The sequence below is a fragment of the Typopeltis vanoorti genome, chromosome 9 (genome assembly GCF_054136105.1).
Source record: "Typopeltis vanoorti isolate ZY-2024b chromosome 9, IOZ_Tvanoo_1.0, whole genome shotgun sequence".
Lineage (NCBI taxonomy): Eukaryota > Metazoa > Arthropoda > Arachnida > Uropygi > Thelyphonidae > Typopeltis > Typopeltis vanoorti.
Genome location: NC_143557.1, coordinates 126,172,997 through 126,191,682, shown reverse-complemented (window position 1 = coordinate 126,191,682; position 18,686 = coordinate 126,172,997). Strand labels below are relative to the sequence as shown.

The window sequence follows — 18,686 nt, the reverse complement described above, 5'->3', positions numbered from 1 at the left end:
AGAAGCTCACAAATGGAGAAAAGAGTGCTGTTGTTGTGTCCCCCTTTCTTAAATTTTATTAATATATGTACTATACGCTGGGTCCTTCCTAAGGAGTCACATGGTGCCCTCTAAAACACAAAGGAATTGCCTCAGGGTCGAGCCAAAAGCAGTGTGGCAAAGTATTTGAAATCTCACTTCTCTTAAAGTATTAGGAATATTTATATTTTTTTGCTGCACCACCTAAGCCATTAGATTAAGTTAAACATGTCTTAATCAAGTAGTGATCACAAATGTGTACTATAATGACTACTGATTTGCAATCGTGACCTATAACATAATCTATTTTCTCCCGCTTAGATTCGTATCTTTTTGCAAGTGGTGCATCGGATTCTAAAACTCAGACACTCGGATTAAAGATAGCAAGTTTTATTTGACACATTAATATAATTTACAATACAAAGAAACTCAATCCAAAACTTCAATGTTAATCAGAGAAATTTATAGGTATCCTTATTAAGTAAGCATATCAAGAAGCAACATCAACATGTTATTTCACAAACTGACAAACTTGACTGCAATATTCACATTAATCCTTATGTCATATCAAATTACTCAGACTAAACCTTCTTAATACTTTCAAAAACATACACGTTAGTTTAACTGTATAGGAGTTACCTCACTATGTGTTTTAATATTAAGGTGCTACAGTCCTGTCTTAATTATATGAAAGTCCTCAATTTCCCTTAATCTCATTTATAACATCTTAATTTTCTTATACATATTATATAGACAAAGAATTTTCAATGTTCCTTCATATTTGTTCCTTCAACTTCTGACTGCTGTTCTCTGATCGATCTCCCTTCCAATTCATTTAGTCGGTGCTATGGTATTGATTTCTCCGGTCAAAGGTAAGTCCACACGATCCCAGCATAAATAGCCCACTCCAGATATAACGATGGCTTAAGGCGATTCTGCTTCCGTGTGGCCTGTTGCCTAGATGCTGAGCCCTTTCCATAGATTGCCCATCAGTCAAACAGAGATGTGTTCTTTCTTCGTACAATTAGGAGTGCGTGATCCTTCCAGCTCGTAAGCGGCATATCCTATTACCGCCCTCGGGATTCCTAATAGAACTCTTCGCTGATCCTTCGTCCGAGCCCTCCTGGACAGAGACGCTAATCTGTGCAACTGTCTATCTACCCACTAGAATACACGATACTACCAGCAGCCAAGAGAGAAGAGAAAAAAAAGCCTTGTGTGTGTGTGGGGGGGGGGGGGGTTCCTAACCCGTTTATAACATCTCCCCTATCAGCAATCACCGTAACTCACGTAGCTGGCCCAACGTGTATAATTTCTCCCATGTGGGTTTCATTTCATATCGTTTGTTTTTTCTCACCACTCGCTTCTGCACGTGCCGTGGGCACGTGACTGCCTAGGGACAACCTTTCCTTCCGTCGGCGTGCCTGCACACTTTGAACTTTAGCCCACAGCAGCTTAATGTGAGTCATACTACAAAACATTGTATTATCAATTCTAACAAAATATTATTAATTTATAACGTATCACTGGCATTATACAATCAAGTAAGTATTCCTTCCTTGAAATATTCACAATCTTTTTTCCTTTATAATAATGTAATCTATATTTTACCAGTTGCATACAGCACATACCTAGAAGCAAGCATGTTCCCTACAAGGTTTTTCCTGTTAAACGATGAAGCACAGTGATAAAAAAACACTCAACAGGGATGCAGTCAAGAATACATATCCATACTTGAAGTAGAGAAAGCCATGAAAGGCCTGAAATGTGGAAAGTCAGCAGGAATAGATGATATCCAACCAGAAATGCTCAAGTATGGAGGTATATAAAAGTCTTACAGTGGCTGCACTGCATAGTTCAGAAGGCCTGGACAGAGGGGCGAATTCCATATGATTGGAGTAGAGTTCTTATAATAGCCATATATAAAAAGTGAAATAAAACTGAATGTGAGAATTACAGAGGCATTTCCGTACTGAGTGCGTTCCTGGTAAGATTTATTCAAATATACTTGAGAAAGACTGTGGAAGGGAAACTTGGTGAAGAACAACCTGGATTTAGGCCAAATAAAGGCTATCAGGATCAAATTTTCACTTAACGACAAATAGTTGCTAAATTGTGGAAATATAACAGAGATCTGTATTTAAGTTTTGTAGCTCTCGAAAGGCATATGACAAGATGCCAAGAGAGAAGCTATTCGAAATGCTACAGTTATATGGTGTCAATGGGGCATTATATCAAGCATACTTAGTCTTTATTTGAGTTGTAAGCCAGCAGTTAGAATTGAAGGAAGTACAGGAAGATGGTTTAATGCTAAATCTGGTGTCAGACAAGGATGTACATTATCCCCTCTGTTATTCATTATATGGATCACATTATGAAGGAAAGTGGTATTGAACTTGATATCAAAATTGAGGCTGTTAATCTCAGCTCTTTGCTTTATGCAGATGACGTTATACTTCTAAATAAATCTGCTACAAGTCTGCAAGATTCCCTAACTAAATTGAATAACTGTTGTAATAGATATGGTATGAAGGTCAACAATAACAAGACAAAGACAGAAAATAGGCAGAAGCATTGAAAATATCAACTGCATTGTGAATGGAGAACCTATAGAACATGTAAAACACTTCAACTACTTAGGCATGGTGTTTTAGTGAAGAAGGCAAATTAAATATGGAAATAGACAACAGAATCAACAAAACTGGTATGGTAGGAAATCAGTTGAATACATTTATATGGAATAAGAGAGAAATTAGTCAAAACACTAAATTAGCTATATACACCACAGTGTTCAAGCCAATTTTAACTCATAGATCTAAGAGTGGGGTCAGAAGTAAAACACTTGACCAAAGACTAGAGACAGCAGATATGAGAGCCCTGAGAAAAATTAGGGTCATGAAGAGATGGCATCAATGGCAATATCATATTAAAAACGAGGATATTGGGAAAGAACTTGACATTGTCAGCATCAACGAATGTGTTAGCAGAGCTAATCTAAGGTGGTCACTTAAACAGAATGGGAGAGGAAAGATTAACAAAACAAGTGTTCTTTGCCAGGTTGGCAGGAAAAGATTCAGAGAGGACCAAGTTATAGGTGGAATGATATGGTAAAAAGTGCCTTAGGAGATAGAAATATAAGATCTGCTAATGTTGCAATCTTGACAGGTAACAGACTGAAATGGAGGAAAATTGTAGATAGGAAGTTAATAATGATGTAAATTTCATGTAGTACTATCATATCCTGTACACTCCCTTGAGGGTACATGGCATGAATTTGATGATGATGATGACATTTGACCTCCATGGAGTCAGAGACTTATTGAGGGAGGTACACACTATTGCATAGAATACTCATCCAACTGTGCTTTAAACTGATTCAATGTGTCTACACCCACAACACACTCAGGCAATGCATTCCACTCCCCATGCAAAGAACCTACTCCTCACTCCTCTGCTCACACTCTTGTTATACAGTTTCCAGCGATGGCCTGCTATTCTACTTTCATCTCCCATTCTATGAAAAATCTCTTCCACGTTGACTTGATAACAACCCCTGATTAGCTTATATGTCTCAGTCATATCCCTCGTCCTCCTATTCACGAACCTTTGCAACTTGCATTGTCTGAATCTGTCCTCGTACTCCACATTCTAAAGATCACTGACTACCTTTGTGAATTTTCTGTGGACCCTTTCCAACATATCCTCATCACCGTGAAATCCTGGCAACCGAATCTGTGCACAATAATCCATATAAGGCCTGATCAAAGCCTTATACAGTGGAATCATAACTTCTCTATTTCTGCATGTTATGATCCTCCACATCATTGCCATTATCCGATGTGACATCTTCACCACTTGTACAATGTGGCCCCTGAATTTCAGGTCCTGTCCATTATCATTCCAAGATCTCTCATCTCCTCTACTTCTGTTAAAGTTCCCCACCAAATGTATACTTTGCACCCCATCGTTGCTTACCGAATCTCAAAACCTTACGCTTTGCAACATTGAACTGATGTTTCCACTTACCTGCCCATTCATGCAATCTATTCAAATCCTCTTGTAAAGCCATAACATCTGCTCGACTCTGCATTGCTCTCCCCCAGTTGTGCATCATCTGCAAACAGCTTCATATCATTAACATACAAATTGAACAACAATGGCCCTAAAACTGATCCCTTCAGCATACCACTAGCGAACTTTCTCTTTCAGGATACAAACCCCCCCCGTATATAACTCTCTGATATCTATCCGACAGCCAGTCACTGATCCAACTCAGACGTCTGTTATCCAATCCTACCTGTTTCCAATTTAGTTAAGAGCTTGTCATGTGGCAGTCTATCAAAAGCCTCTGCAAAATCTAAGTAACACCACTGTATATGCACGCCGCCTTCTTCTTACGCTTCTTCATACATTGAAGAGGTAGCAGTGAGCAAAATATTACATACTTCTTCTTTGGCACTACAGCCCCATGTAGGGCATTGGCCTCCCATTTTTCGGTTTCATAACTCACTACGAGGTGGGGTTGTTACCCCCAACCTCAGCCATGTGTAATTGTCTGTGAAGCATTGTGCTCTTAAGACTGGTTTGCCTGCTTTGCAGGAGGAAGAAATCCAAGATAAACCTGGGAGAAAAACCCTGCAGTCCATGCTCAAGACCGGCTAACTTGGCTATGTCTGAGAAAGATCCTTAGCTCCTCACGTCAGCGACGAGAATCGAACGCAGGATACTCCTTTCCCAGGCATATGGTTGTGGAGCGTGTAACCACTCGACTAACTGCCAGACTCAACATTACACACACCAGGTTGATATCTTTTAGCAAAATGGGCACTCGTTAGTTATTATTATGTGACACCTCCAGGAAGTCCAAAGACTCATCGAGGGAGAATGTGCCAACACCATCGAATGATAGGTTCCCTTCTAACTACTAACCGCGCTCAAACCTGCTTAAATTTTTGTGAGCCATTAGTAGCAGAGGCTCTTCCAATTGACCAACCTCTTCTGCATTTGTCACCTGTATACTTATATAAACTTAGCCACTTCCCAAGTCAGTACTACATGATCAATGTCACCAACTGTATGCAGAATAGTTAGGTCTTCTTTCACTCTTTGATCCAGCATTCCTTCTGTCACTTGCTGCTTGAGAGAGTTGTCTTGCAATAAATTCAGTAAATTCACTTTCATTCCATTATCTTTCTTTTTTGGTTGAAGATGAAGAGTGGCATGGAGTGAGCAGTTCTTGGTCAAGTGGGGAGGAAGTTTACCTTAGTCATCAATGCAAGCTGCCAATAGGTGTGCTGTGTTACTATAGTACTATCCAGATGTGAGAACTGTGGACACAATACACCTACTGGTATTAAGTTGTGCTCAGTGGTCTTTTTGCAGTTGTAGCATATTGCAATGTAGGCTGAGTGTGATGTTGGGGGTTGCCATTGAGCTGGTCGTGGTATTCTGATTTTTGTTTTTTGTTTTATTTATTTTTTTTGCTTCTGTTCTCTTGATCCAAACACCTTCTTAGACTGAAGTCAGACCATTGAAAGGAGAAGTAGGAATAAAACTGATTTGTTGGCTGAGGGTTGTTCCAATGAGAAAGAAACTTGAATGAGGTCATCAGTTCTTCTCTTGATAATTCAGTCCCTGTGTATTTGGAAGGGAAACTTATTAAGAAGAGATTGAGGATGTGGGTAGCATGATGAGGGTTGTTCTAGTAGGTGGATGGACTCAAGAAAGTTGTTCTCACTTTTTGGATATTTTTACCTGCCAGAAAATAAAACTTTAGAGATAAATAAGTCAAATGGGTCAGTTATCATATGCCAGGTTGGTGCAGGAGATGTACAGAAATGTTAAGACAAGAGTTCGGACCTGTCTGGGACAGACAGAAAGTTTTCAAGTAACAGTTGTCTTGCATCAAGGGTCAGCATTAAGTTCGTTTCTGTTTAATATTGCGACGGAGGAGGTGAGAGAAGTCATGCTTTGGACAATGTTGTATGCAGGTGACATCGTGCTTTGTGCAGATTCAAGAGAAGAAGTGGCAGCTAAACTGGAAAGATGGAGGAAAGTACTGGAAGAGAGAGGTATGAGACTGAGCAGAAGTAAGGCAGAGTATATGTAATGCACAGTGGACAGCGGCCAGGAGACAGATCTGGAGCTGGAAGGAAATGTCATCAGGAAGGTGAGGGACTTTAGATACTTAGGTTCAACAGTGGAAGAAGATGGAGGGGCTGAGAAGATGTGCTTTGGACAATGTTGTATGCAGGTGACATCTTGCTGTGTGCAGATTCAAGAGAAGTGGCAGCTAAACTGGAAAGATGCAGGAAAGTACTGGAAGAGAGAGGTATGAGACTGAGCAGAAGTAAGACAGAATATATGTGTTGCACAGCGGCCATGAAACAGATTTGGAGCTGGATGGAAATGTCATCAGGAAGGTGAGGGACTTTAGATACTTAGGTTTAACAGTGGAAGAAGATGGAGGGGCTGAGAAGAAAGTGGGATGCAGGATACAAGCGAGTTGGAGGAACGGGAGAGAGATGGCTGGAGTGCTATGCTATAAGAGGGTGCCGATCAATCTGAAAGGCAAAATCTATAGGACAGTAATGAGGCAGCTATGACGTATTCTATGGAAACTATGGCCCTGAGGAAAAATAACATCAGCAGGATGGAGGTAGCAGAGATGAGAATGCTTAGGTGGATGTGCAGTGTGACCAGAAAGGATCGTCTGAGAAATGACTATGTGAGGGGAACAGTGAAAGTTACCAACTTAGGAGCGAAGATACAGGAGGCAAGGTTGAGATGGTTTGGTCATGTGATGAGGAGGGAGGACGAATATGTGGGAAGAAAGGTCATGCAGATGGATGTGCAAGGAAAGAGAGAAGCGTGGGCAGCCAAAGAAGAGATGGAGGGAACTGGTAGAAGAGGACTTGAGGATGAAGAACTTGGATGTGGTGACAGCCCAAGACAGGAGGATCTGGAGGAGACTCATCATTAACAGCAACCCCACTTAAATGGGAAAAGCTGCAGAAGTAGAATCACACTTTGGAGAGGGATATTCATAGTGAATGAATGAAACATGGTTTGGTAGGAAAATTTTGAGCCAAAGTCAACCAAAAGGGAGATTTTAGATCTGGTATACTACTACATATTTTGCATTCTTTGGCATGAGTGTCAATTGTGATGGATGCACGAGTGCCACCCTTATGGCAGATGGAGCTCAAATTGTAGTTTGGGCAGCTGATAGATTCAAACCAGACTCCTAACAGAATCTCCTCTGGAGATTCTGTTAGGAGTCTGGTTTGGTAGATGACTGTATGTGGTGATGTACATAATTTATTTTGATTTAAGGCCATGAATATTGGTAAAGCAGATACAAAACTTTTTTTTTTTAAATAAGAATTATTAATGTTTTTTATTGTTGTTGTTGTTGGAGCTTTGTAATAACAATTCCAAAAAAAGGTGATGACTTTTTTTTTTGGAATTTTTATTAAGTTTATCTTAATTATATGTGAGGAGGAAGAGATAAATAAAGAATAGAGATTTGCGGACATACTGCCTATGCAAAGCGAATCCAGTTTCCTGTCCATGTATTGCCTCAATTGCACTCCCTGGATACTACCATATATGGACTCAGTCTTATTACTATACCTTCAAATGGAGGGAGGGTTAAGGTCTCTAAAGTGTGATTGGCATACTCTTGAAGGTATTACCTGCACTGCTCATGAGATGAGAAGGGAGGTGGGGACAAAAACCATATATTAATTTTAAAGAAACATAAATTGGAAAATCACCAGGAGAAGATAACTTAAGCTCTTGATGAGGTTTAATGGTTTCACTATTTTGTTAGTCACTGACATCATTGGGAATACAATATGAAAATTGCAATGATGCACATAAACAACACAAAAAAACAAGTGAAAAATATTAGACCAAGCCTAAAGTCTTAAGAAGGGTGCTGGTAGCCAGTCTTGGCTATTGATTGGGAAGTCTAAGAATTTACTGTTTCCCAATCTTGGGAGGTTTTGCATAGCCATATTTATTAAGATGTTTATTTAATGTACTACTGTGAAGCATAGTGATCTTTTTCCATTTAATTCTGCAAAAGGTATCCAAGGCATGGTCAGCCAGACCCTACTGATCATAATTTCAGCAGCAGATATATTTCTTGTGTTTTCTAGTCATAGCAGATTTTCAAGTTTGACCATAATAAGACAAACTGCAAAAATAAGGACCTTGTATACATCTGGAACTGAGAGGGAAGGGAGAGCAGATAAAGGCAGCTAGCTTCAAGTTTGAAAGCAGTATAGATATTATATTTCTTTAAAGATCTTTTGTGTGTGTGTGTGTGTGGTTTTCACATAGAGAGAAATTCATAGGTTTAATATCCACAATTAATGGTTCAAAGTCTGTGCATTCCATCTTTGGATATGAAATGCTAATTTTGCTCTCTCCTGTGCATCTTTTTTAGGTTAACCATATCCTGATTAGCTGGTTACTTTGCCATTACATCTGATGTTCTGTAACCTAGGACATTGTAGTAAGATGAAACATCATTTTGTTACATATTCATGGAAATATGACTTTTATCATTGAACTTTCTCTCAGTATCAGCATGGGTCTAGCTCCACTAATTGGAATACTTGAGAGTTGTCTGACAGAATGATATAAGAGTAGAATTGTTTCCCCTCTGTCCACTGGCTTAAGCACAGCATTGTCTGGCAGAACTAACACAGAGACCAACTCTCCTGATTTAAAAAGATCACACTAAATCTTGATTTAGAGTGATCTTTTTAAATTACCATTTTACTTATGGTTTTTGGAATCCCTAGGACCTTTATGAACAAATAGTAAGTTAGTAAAGGTTGAAACCTGTCTGGATAGTGAACTTCCCATAATGCACAGCATTGTACACACTTGTCTGGTGTGTACAGCATTGAACACACCTGAAAAGTTTGCAGTGCACAATGGGATACAAGAGCAACTTGATGTGAAGTCAACTGCCTCATGGGAAAGCAGACGACTCCACTGCCACTCGCCATCTCCATTTTTTTTTTTTTTTAATGGAGAGCCCATCCATGAGAGGTTGATTAACCTATAGTATGTTAGTACCATGGATGGGTGATAAGGAAGTTATTCACATTTCATTTTAAAAGCTGTGGGTTGTATACTTTGGGAAATACGTGGTGGAAGACTGTTCCAGAGGGTAGCAGTGGAATGGATAAACAAAGAAGAGGAGAAATTTGTTCTGTGGGTTTGGAGTTGAACTGTGAGAGAGTGCTGGTTAGCTGCTGCATGCATTTGGGCAGATTTGTGAGGGGATGGGGGAATTATTGATGCCAATTCTGATGAACAGCAGCCATAGAAGTATTTATAGAATATGCAGGCTGCAGAGACTGAATTCCTGTGCAAAAGTGAGTGGAGTATATTAGTGAGAGAGGGGTTGTCAATCAATCTAACTGCTCTTTTTGGTATTGAATCCATTACTTTCATGGAACATTTAGGGACACCACCCCAGATATGAGAGAAGTATTCAATAGTCAGGCAATGAAATATATATACTTGTGCCAAGAAGATTCAAGGTTAGAGTTATTCCAAGAAGTTGAATCTCATCTTGAATAGAGATTTGAGTGTTGTCAAGGGTAAGATTGGAAAAACTGAATTATTTTTTGTCATAATGCAGAGATGTGTTTTGCTGGCATTGAAGTTGATAATGTTATCCAGACTCCCATGGATGAATGCTTTGAAGATTGGAATTTAAGGTAGTAGAGATTAGATTTCTGGAGGTTATAGTGATTTGTGCTTTGCGAGGTTTGTCAAACAAAGGAGGAGGATTGTATTATGCTGTCATCAGCAAAACTGTGTACTGGATTGGCAGTAATTGGCAGATCTCCAGCTTACTCTTAAGCTGGAGTAGATCATTTATATATAGAAGGAAGAAAGTGGGTGAGAGAACAGAGCCTTGTGGAACCCCAGATTTAGTTGTATAGATAGAAGATAAGGAGCCATCCACCATCACTTGAAGTGAGCATGCGGCCAGAAAGCTGGTTACCCAATTGCAGAAGTCAGGGGACAGACTGAATGATGGGAGTTTTCCTAATAGACCTTTATATTTATAGGGCCAAACTCGGTCAAAAGCTTTGGAGATGTTAAGAGCAACCATTCGAGATTTGCCAAGCCTTTCCAAGGTGTTTGTCCAGAGATAATTAAAAATGTTAGTAGAATCCCTGTTGATTGACAGTGACAGCATCCATACTGTCAGTCATTTATTACATGATAGTCTTCAAGATAGTGTATGAGTTGCCTATTCATGGTTATTTTTTCTATTACTTTAGAAATAATTAATCCTCCAGACTACATTGTGTTCAAAAAGAAACCGAACTTTTCAAATATAGGAGAAACTGGTGGCGCCACCTGTTGTATCTTTTTGTTGTTGAAAGCAGCAATCTTCATTAGTGTTGTGTCAACTGTTTATGAGATTTATTTCATTAGAAGCCGAGTTATAGTGCCAAGAGTGACAGTGTATTTTGACGAACGGTCGGAAAATGAGTTTCAAACAGAGATCTGCGATTGACTTTTGTGTTAATTTTGTGTTTGAAGCATACGGTGATGAATGCTTATCCCATACTCGAGTTTACAAGTGGTTTAAGCCAGCGTTCTTCAACCTTTTTACACCTGTAGACTGGGGAAAATAGGAGAAATATTTTGCGGACCGGCTGATGGCTAAGACAGAAACATAAACCGATGTAGATAGTATTTTATTTATTAAATCCTATGTTATAAAATTATAATTTTTAGCTAGTGCGACATCTGCTGCTGCTTAGAGGTTATAAAATTTGATATACATGGCTGGAGCGTTGTTTCTGAGAGACAAAGTGCTGCAATAACATCCATTCGATGTCTCTGTTTGGTTTTTATTACTGACATGGCTGAAAAAAGTCTTTTCACACAAATAGGAAGTTGAAAAAATGACCAACAATTTGATAGCTTTATAACTCAGAGATTCTTTTTCGAGTGATATCCAAAATTGAGACAATGATTGCATTTTATGTCTGGACATCAGATGACAACTCGATCAGCTTTTCTTTTTCACGAGGATCAAGTGCGCATGATTTTATATCTTCCAAGAAGGGATTATTAATCCATAGACTACCTTTACGAGGATCCTCATTTTCAGGGAAATAATTATTAAAGTTTTCAGCTAACACCCTTAAATGTTGACTTATTATGTTGATTATGACTTTCTTGTTGACATCAGCAGCAATCAAAAATTCTCCAAATGTGGAAACATTTCTATATCTTCCTCTTGTACATGACTATCTCAAAGAGCCAGCTTCTTTTTGAATGCATCCAATTTATTTCTCAGTGTAAAAATATTTGTACAAGACCCTTGAAGAGAAATATTAAGTTTGTTAAGAAGGCTAAATATGTCCGCCATGTACGCAGGCTTAGCCATCCATTCCTCATTCAACAAAGGCTCTACTAGTTCAGATTTTTACTCTCGCAGCAACTGCTTTACTTCTTCCCTTAGTTCAAAAAGGCATGCAAGAACCCTTCCTCTCGATAATCACCTCACTTCTGCGTGGAGAAGGAGATGTTGGTGGTGTGAGTCCATACTCTCACACAGTGTCGTGAACAGCCTGGAGTTCATAGCTCGACTACAAATTTCATTAATGTTCATCACAGTGTTTAGTTCAGTAGAAAGCGTCTTTGCAGCTAGGTGCTACCGGTGGATCATACAGTGAGTGGACAGAACTTCTGGGTGTTTGACTTCCTTTATTTCACAACTACTTCTGAGTGATGAATAGTCATGCTCGCAGCACCGTCTGTACACACTCCGATGCATTTGCTCCAGTCTAAGCCCTGTGCATGAAAAATACCTGTCAAGAGCATTAAATATCTCTGAACTAGTGGTCCGTCCAGGTAAGTCAAGGTAACAAAGAGATTCTTCCCTTAAGTCATCATCTTCACTATACCTCACGAAGCAAAGTAGGATAGCATGGTTACTCACGTCAGTTGATTCATCATTGAATTGTGAAACATCTCGATTTCTTTATCCCCTCTACAACTTGCTTTTCAATATCAGTGGCCATATCAATAATTCTCCTCTAATGGTGGTGTCTGAAAGCGATATAGCCTCCAGTTTTTTAGTGGCTTGAGGACCCAAAATTTCTCGTGCGACATCTAAGATGCAAAGCTTTACTAACTCCTCACCAATAGTAAACGGTTTTTTCATTTTAGCTATTCGAAAGGCAACTAAATAAGATGCTCGAAGCAGCGACTTGTCACTAGTCATCATCATTTTCATTTCACTTTTCTGACTTTTCATCTGCTCACATAATGTTTGAAAAAAGTCCACTGATGTTACATCAAATCATCTTCCTGTATTTCCTTCAATTCCAACTGCAGACTTACAACTTAAATATAGACTATTTACTCTATACCCATTCCATTTATCCATTATAATTGTAGTGTTTTGAAAAGCTTATCTCTAGACACCTTGTTGTATGCCTTTTTCAGATCAACAAAAATTAGTACAGATCCTTTTCATAATCCCATGATTTCTTAACTATTTTTCATGAAGAAAAAATCTAATTTTGACAATCTTTATTTAGTGCGAACCCAACTTGTTCTTCTCCAAGTTTCTTTTCTACAATTTTTCTCAGTCTCTTTTCAGAATGCTTGCATAAATTTTACCTGGAAGACTTGGTAGACAAATGCCTCTGTAATTCAGCTTTATTTACTTTTTTTATAAATGACAGTTATGAGAGCTCTAATAAAATCATCTGGAATTCCAGACTAGGTTCTCTGAATTGTGCAGTGTAGCCCTGCAAAACTTTTATACTTCCATATTTAAGTATTTCTGGTTGAATATCACTACTCCAGCTGCCTTTTAGCATTTCAAGTTTTTGATGGCTTTTTCTACCTCAAGTATTGATAACTTTCCAATTTGTATTCCTCTTGAAATTTTTTTACCATGGTTCTGCCACTGCTTGTTTTGTTTAACAGTCTTTCAAAGTAATTGCTCCAGACATCTAGGATATGCTTATCTTCAGTTTTAGTGTGAGTTTTATCATCTTTGATTTCTTTTACTTTTAAATTTTTCAATAGCCTCCAAAACATTTTGCCACCTTCCTGATATATATTTTCTATATTCTTACCAGTCTTCCCATGACTTTTGTTTAGCTCCATTTACATATAGCTTTGCTCTCTTACATTTTTTTTTTCTTTTTAATTCTTTTAGAGGTTTCTGTTGACTTATTTGCTAGTAACTTTTGGTATGCTTTCTTTTTTTTTTTGAGGACTTCTTCTTTAACATCTTGTGTCTGCTGTGGTGTGTTGAATCATTCAATGTTTTCTTCAGTTTGCCATTAACACACCAAAGTTTGGTTCTTGTTTTCAAACTGTTTTATTTTTTCTTCAGTCACATTTCAATGTGTAGTTGAGTCTACAGTTTACCTGTAAAAGCTGCTCAACTTTAATTTTTTAAAAAAACTTTGTTACATTCTGTTGTTTTCAATGTGGTATTCATTTTTATCCCACTAAGCATTAAGTGATGTCACTTACGATTTTAAATCCTCTGTACGTTCTTGTATCCTGAAAACCGGCAGGAAAATATCACTATTGACAATGACATAGTCAATGAGGCTTTTCTTATTCTTGCATCTTCTTTCTGTGTAAAGTTGTGCACATCTTTATGATGTGTATGGTGCTAGTAATGTCTAGTCCATATCCTGAAAGAACAATGAAACACAAATATGTTTCATTGTCCATTTCCATATAAGTCTACTTGTAACTGCCTTCCAATCAAGAAGTTTATCTTCATATTTGGTGTTGAATGCTATCACTACTCCTTCCATTCCTTGATCGTTATTGCCTGAATATCACATCCTGTATTTATTATTTAGTAAGATCTCACCTATTTCTGTCTTCTTTGTCTTAATAATGCCAAGTATGTCCACATGGTACTTTTCTAGTTCTTCTGCATGTTCGATTTCTTTTTCATTAATACTTTCTTATATTGATGGTTCGTATTTTCAGTTCTTATAAATGTTGAGTGAGAGTTTGTTCCAGTAGCTGACTTTTCACTGTTTGCTCTGGTTCTGATGAAAACAACCAGGATCTTTAACTGGCCAATCCTCATCTGGCATAAAATCTCATCTACCAATAGAGAGTACAATTTGGTCAGCTAAGTTGCGTTTGTTTAGTACTCAGTGGATACCTGGTAATGGGGTGCACTATGTGAAGGTGAGGATTGGTCATAAGGTCAGAAGTTCCAGTTAGTTCTCTACATTCCTTAAATGTTTATTTGATTTTGATTCCTAAGCAACCCCAGGTCATACCTGGAATAGTAAGTTGGTGTGTAATGAGAATTAGCTTCCTATTAACTTTTTTTTTTTTTTCCCTAAATTAATCTTAGTCCAATATTTCAGAACTTATATTTTGGTCTTTTTCTGGCATGAAACACCTGTTTTACTGACCATATCTCTCCTGTTCTGTTAAAGTTATGTAGTTTAATGGACATATCACTTAAATAGTAAAATGGGATAATTCTTCTGTGGGTGATATCTGTTCACTCTCCCAATTTTTCTGCAGAATTTTTATATTTGCAATCTACTTTAAGTAGCGATTTGATTTTTATCCCAACTTTCACATTTTTAAGTTAAAACTGGTTTGAACTTGTCTTGTTGGTTGTTTAAATGAACTTCTTATTCTAAATATTTAATCAGCTGGTTCCCCACCATACTAGCTTTGCTTATATTATTTATCGGGCAACTAAAATCATTTATCACATTAAGATCACTATTAAAATTTACCAAATCATTTCATATTGATCATTTAATGACAGAATTAGAAAAAACAAAATTATTAGTACGGTATAGTACATAAATGCCAGAAACACCTATTTTCTGTAATTGTAATTAAAAAATGTACCTTTATGATTGTCTACAATAATTTCCTAACTTTTTTTTGTGTTATAAAAACTGTAATCGAAATATTTAGGGTTGATATGATTTACTGAATGGCACAGTAAATCTTCTTCTTTGTCAGATAGATTTACATATTAATTTTTATTCGTTATTGTAGTTTTAACGTTTTTGTTTTCCATTTCAGATATCAGCAAATTCTTCATCGGAATCTTGTGTATTTAGCATCAATTGCTGATGCTCCAAGCATTTTACCTGTAAGCACTCTTAATTCTATATATATTTTATTTAGTTCTTTTCATTCTTAACAGAATGATGTTCTAAAGAATAGCAAGATCATTTTCAACCCCTTTATGAGAATATATTTGAGTTAATTAAAAAAAAAAAAGAAAGATAACAGATTAATAGAATTACAATTTCAGGTTGATTACCAATTAATATCACCAGAGCAAGGTGGATAGATACTTTGTAATCTTGTCGTTTGAATATTCAGGGAAACTAATTTAGCAGCCAAAGTCCTCATTTCATGGGGATTGTATTAGCATAACTGTTGAGATGCCAGAGAATCTCTGCTCATTCAGTTTCAATGAATGAACTACAGACTAACCATTACCAGGATTTTTCAGTTAGAGACAAGTTAGCCAGTCTCATATGAAGGTGGCAGGGTTTTTTCTTCCTGAAAAACATTTTTCAGAAGTTTGTGCATTAATCAGGTTTTGCCAAGCCAAGCTAATTGCTTCTGAAAGACACCTTTGATGCTAACACTAGAGATAATAGATATATGTCAGAAACATAACTGCTATTTTGATGTTCATGTAAAAAAAATTGTATGTGTGTTGGGGGGGGGGGGAGGCTGCTGATTATGCTATAAGAGCTTTAAATTTCTAGAGTTTTTACAGTTCACACAAGTTAGTCCTTAGTCCTTGGATAAGATATTTTTATTGAGAGAGACCTCTAGAGAGTACAAGGACTTGTCAAGGAGACCACATATCACGTGCACCAGCTGTCATACATCAATTTCCTGATGTGTACCCTCAAGGAGCATTCAGGTTACTATGACAGCACTACATGATTAAAAGTTTACATTATTATTAATCCCTTATCAATAATTTACTTCCAGATCAGGCTATTACTTACAAGCAATCCAATATTATCATATCTAATCATTTTGTGCTTCTAAGCCACTTCTAACTAAATCAATCCGCCTTCACCTTGGTCTTCCTCTGGGTCTCTTTCCGGCTATCTTGGCATCAAACATTATTAATGCTAATAATGTCAAGTTCCTTTCTAATATATTCATTTTTAATACGATTCTGCCATTGATGCCATTGGCTCACTCATTCTTTTAATTTTTCTCAGAACCATCATGTCTGTGGTCTCTAGTCTATGATCAAGTGCTTTATTTCTAATTCAACACTCAGATCCATAACTTGAAACAGGCTTGAACACTGTCTTTTATATTGCTAGTTTCATGTTTTGGCTAATTTCTCTCTTATTCTTTATAAATTTATTCAGCTGGCTACCCACCATACCAGCTTTGCTTATTATGTTGTCTATTTCCAGATTTAACCTGCCATATATACTAAAACTTTGCCTAAATAGCTGAAATAGTTTGCTTGTTTTTATTGGATCTCCACTCAGAATGCAGCTGAAGTTTTCTATGCTCCTTATTTTCATAGTTTCGGTCTTTTTATTGCTGATTTTCATGCGAAATTTGCTAGCTGTTAGAGAATCTTGGAGACTTGCACTAGATGTGCTTAGGACTACAACATCATCTGCATAAAGCAGTGAGCTAAGTTTGACATCTCAAATTCTAATCCTAATGCCACTTTCATAATGTGCATCCTTGTCTTATTTCTGATTTTACATAAAACGATCTTCCTGTGTTTCTTCAATTCAAACTACTGATTGACAACTTAAATATAGACTATGTATAATGTTCTATTCAACCCATACAATCTTCACTACCTGAGATTTGCTAACACATGCCTGAATGCTAATAATGTCAAGTTCTTTCCTAATATTCTCGTTTTTAATATTGATGCCATATGTTCAGTCCCCTAATCTTTCTCAGAACTCTCATATCTATGGTCTCCAGTCTTTGATCAATAGTTTTATTTCTAACCCAACTCTCAGATCCATAAGTTAAAATTAGTTTGAACATTGTCTTGTATAGAACTAATTCAGCATTTTGATGACTAATCTCTGTCTTTTCCCATATAAATTTATTCAGTCGACTTTCTGCCATACAGCTTTTCTAATTCTGTTGTCTGTTTCGATATTTAATTTGCCATCTCCACTAAAGAAGTGTGCCTAAATAGCTGAAATGTTTTATTTGTTCAGTAACTTCTCCATTCAGGATGAAGTCGATGTTTTCAGTGTTCCTGCTTATTTTCGTTGTCTTTTTCTCTCTTATGCTGATTTTCATACCGAATTTATTACAGCAATTTGGTCAGGGAATCCTGCAAACTTGACCTGGATTTATTTAAAAGTATAACATCATCTGCATAAAGTAAAGAGCTGAGATTATCTCCAATTTTGATATCAGGCTTAATACCACTTTCCTTCAGAATGTGATCCATATAGATGATGAATACAGGAGATAATAATATAAGACTTATTATTATTTATGTGACCATAGGTTTTTTTAATTACTATATATGTTTATATAATAATGCCTACCAGTTTTGCTAGCAACTGTCTAGCTTTCTCAAGGCTTGAACGGTAAGTAAACGCAAAAAAAATGATAAATGCACAGAGTATAAAGAATACAAAACCGTTAGTAACTATAAGGTAGCTAAGTTGATACGTTCGCGTGACAATGTCAGCATGTATTGCGAATCTTTAGTCCATGTCCTGAACACACTTTTCATGAGCACGTGTTATATGATTGTTGGCATACTGTAGTTCCATCAAACTGAGTGAATTTATTAAATTTTTCCAAGTCTCATTCAATATGGCACCTTGATTCCTGTTTAGGTTGCTGCCTGTTCGTAGGACTACTGTTGCTTCTTTGAATAATCGGTGTCTGAAATCATCGTCTATGTAGGGCATAGAACTATTTTGCCAGTCTATAGAATGGTTACAAGTCGAAAAGTGATGTGCTAAACCGGAGGTGATCATCCTGTTATGATTGACATCTCCAACATGTTCTTTCTGTCTGATTTCGAGGCTTCTTGAAGTTTGTCCAATGTAATAAGAAAAACTGGTAGGCGTTATTATATGAACATATATAGGAGATAATAATGTTCACCCTTGTAACACACCTTGCTTATCATCAAACTATCTTCTTCTACCCCCTTCAATTCCTAAATGCTGATTTACAACTCAAATAGAGACTATGTATTGCTTGATACAATGTCTCATTTATACCATATAATTGGAGCGTTTTGAACAGCTTTCCTCCTGGCATCTTATCAAATACCTTTTCCAGATCTACAAAACTTAAATACAGATCCTTGTTATATTCCCATGATTTCTCAGCTATTTGTCTTAAAGTGAAAATCTGATCCTGACAACCTGTGTTTGGCCTGAACGTAGCTTGTTCTTCTCCAAGCTTCTCCTTACAATTTTTCTTAGCTGTTTCTCAATAGTACTTGCATAAATCTTACCAGGAAAACACAGTAAGGAAATTCCTCTGTAATTCTCACATTCAGTTTTATTCCCTTTTACATAAATGGTTACCATGAGCAGCCTACTCCAATTAGTTGGAACTCGACCCTCTGACACCATTCTTTCTGAATTATGCAGCGTAAC

At 37.2% G+C, this 18,686-nt stretch overlaps 1 protein-coding gene across 1 annotated transcript in view; it reads left to right on the top strand.

The window, feature by feature from the left end:
• The window catches only part of LOC150103512 (uncharacterized), a 109,145-nt gene that overhangs the window by 37,504 nt on the left and 52,955 nt on the right, over positions 1-18,686 (top strand). The window contains exon 3 of the mRNA XM_090398253.1: positions 15,118-15,187. Within this exon, the coding sequence (XP_090254379.1) occupies positions 15,118-15,187 (70 nt within the window). The remainder of the gene's footprint in view (positions 1-15,117; positions 15,188-18,686) is intronic.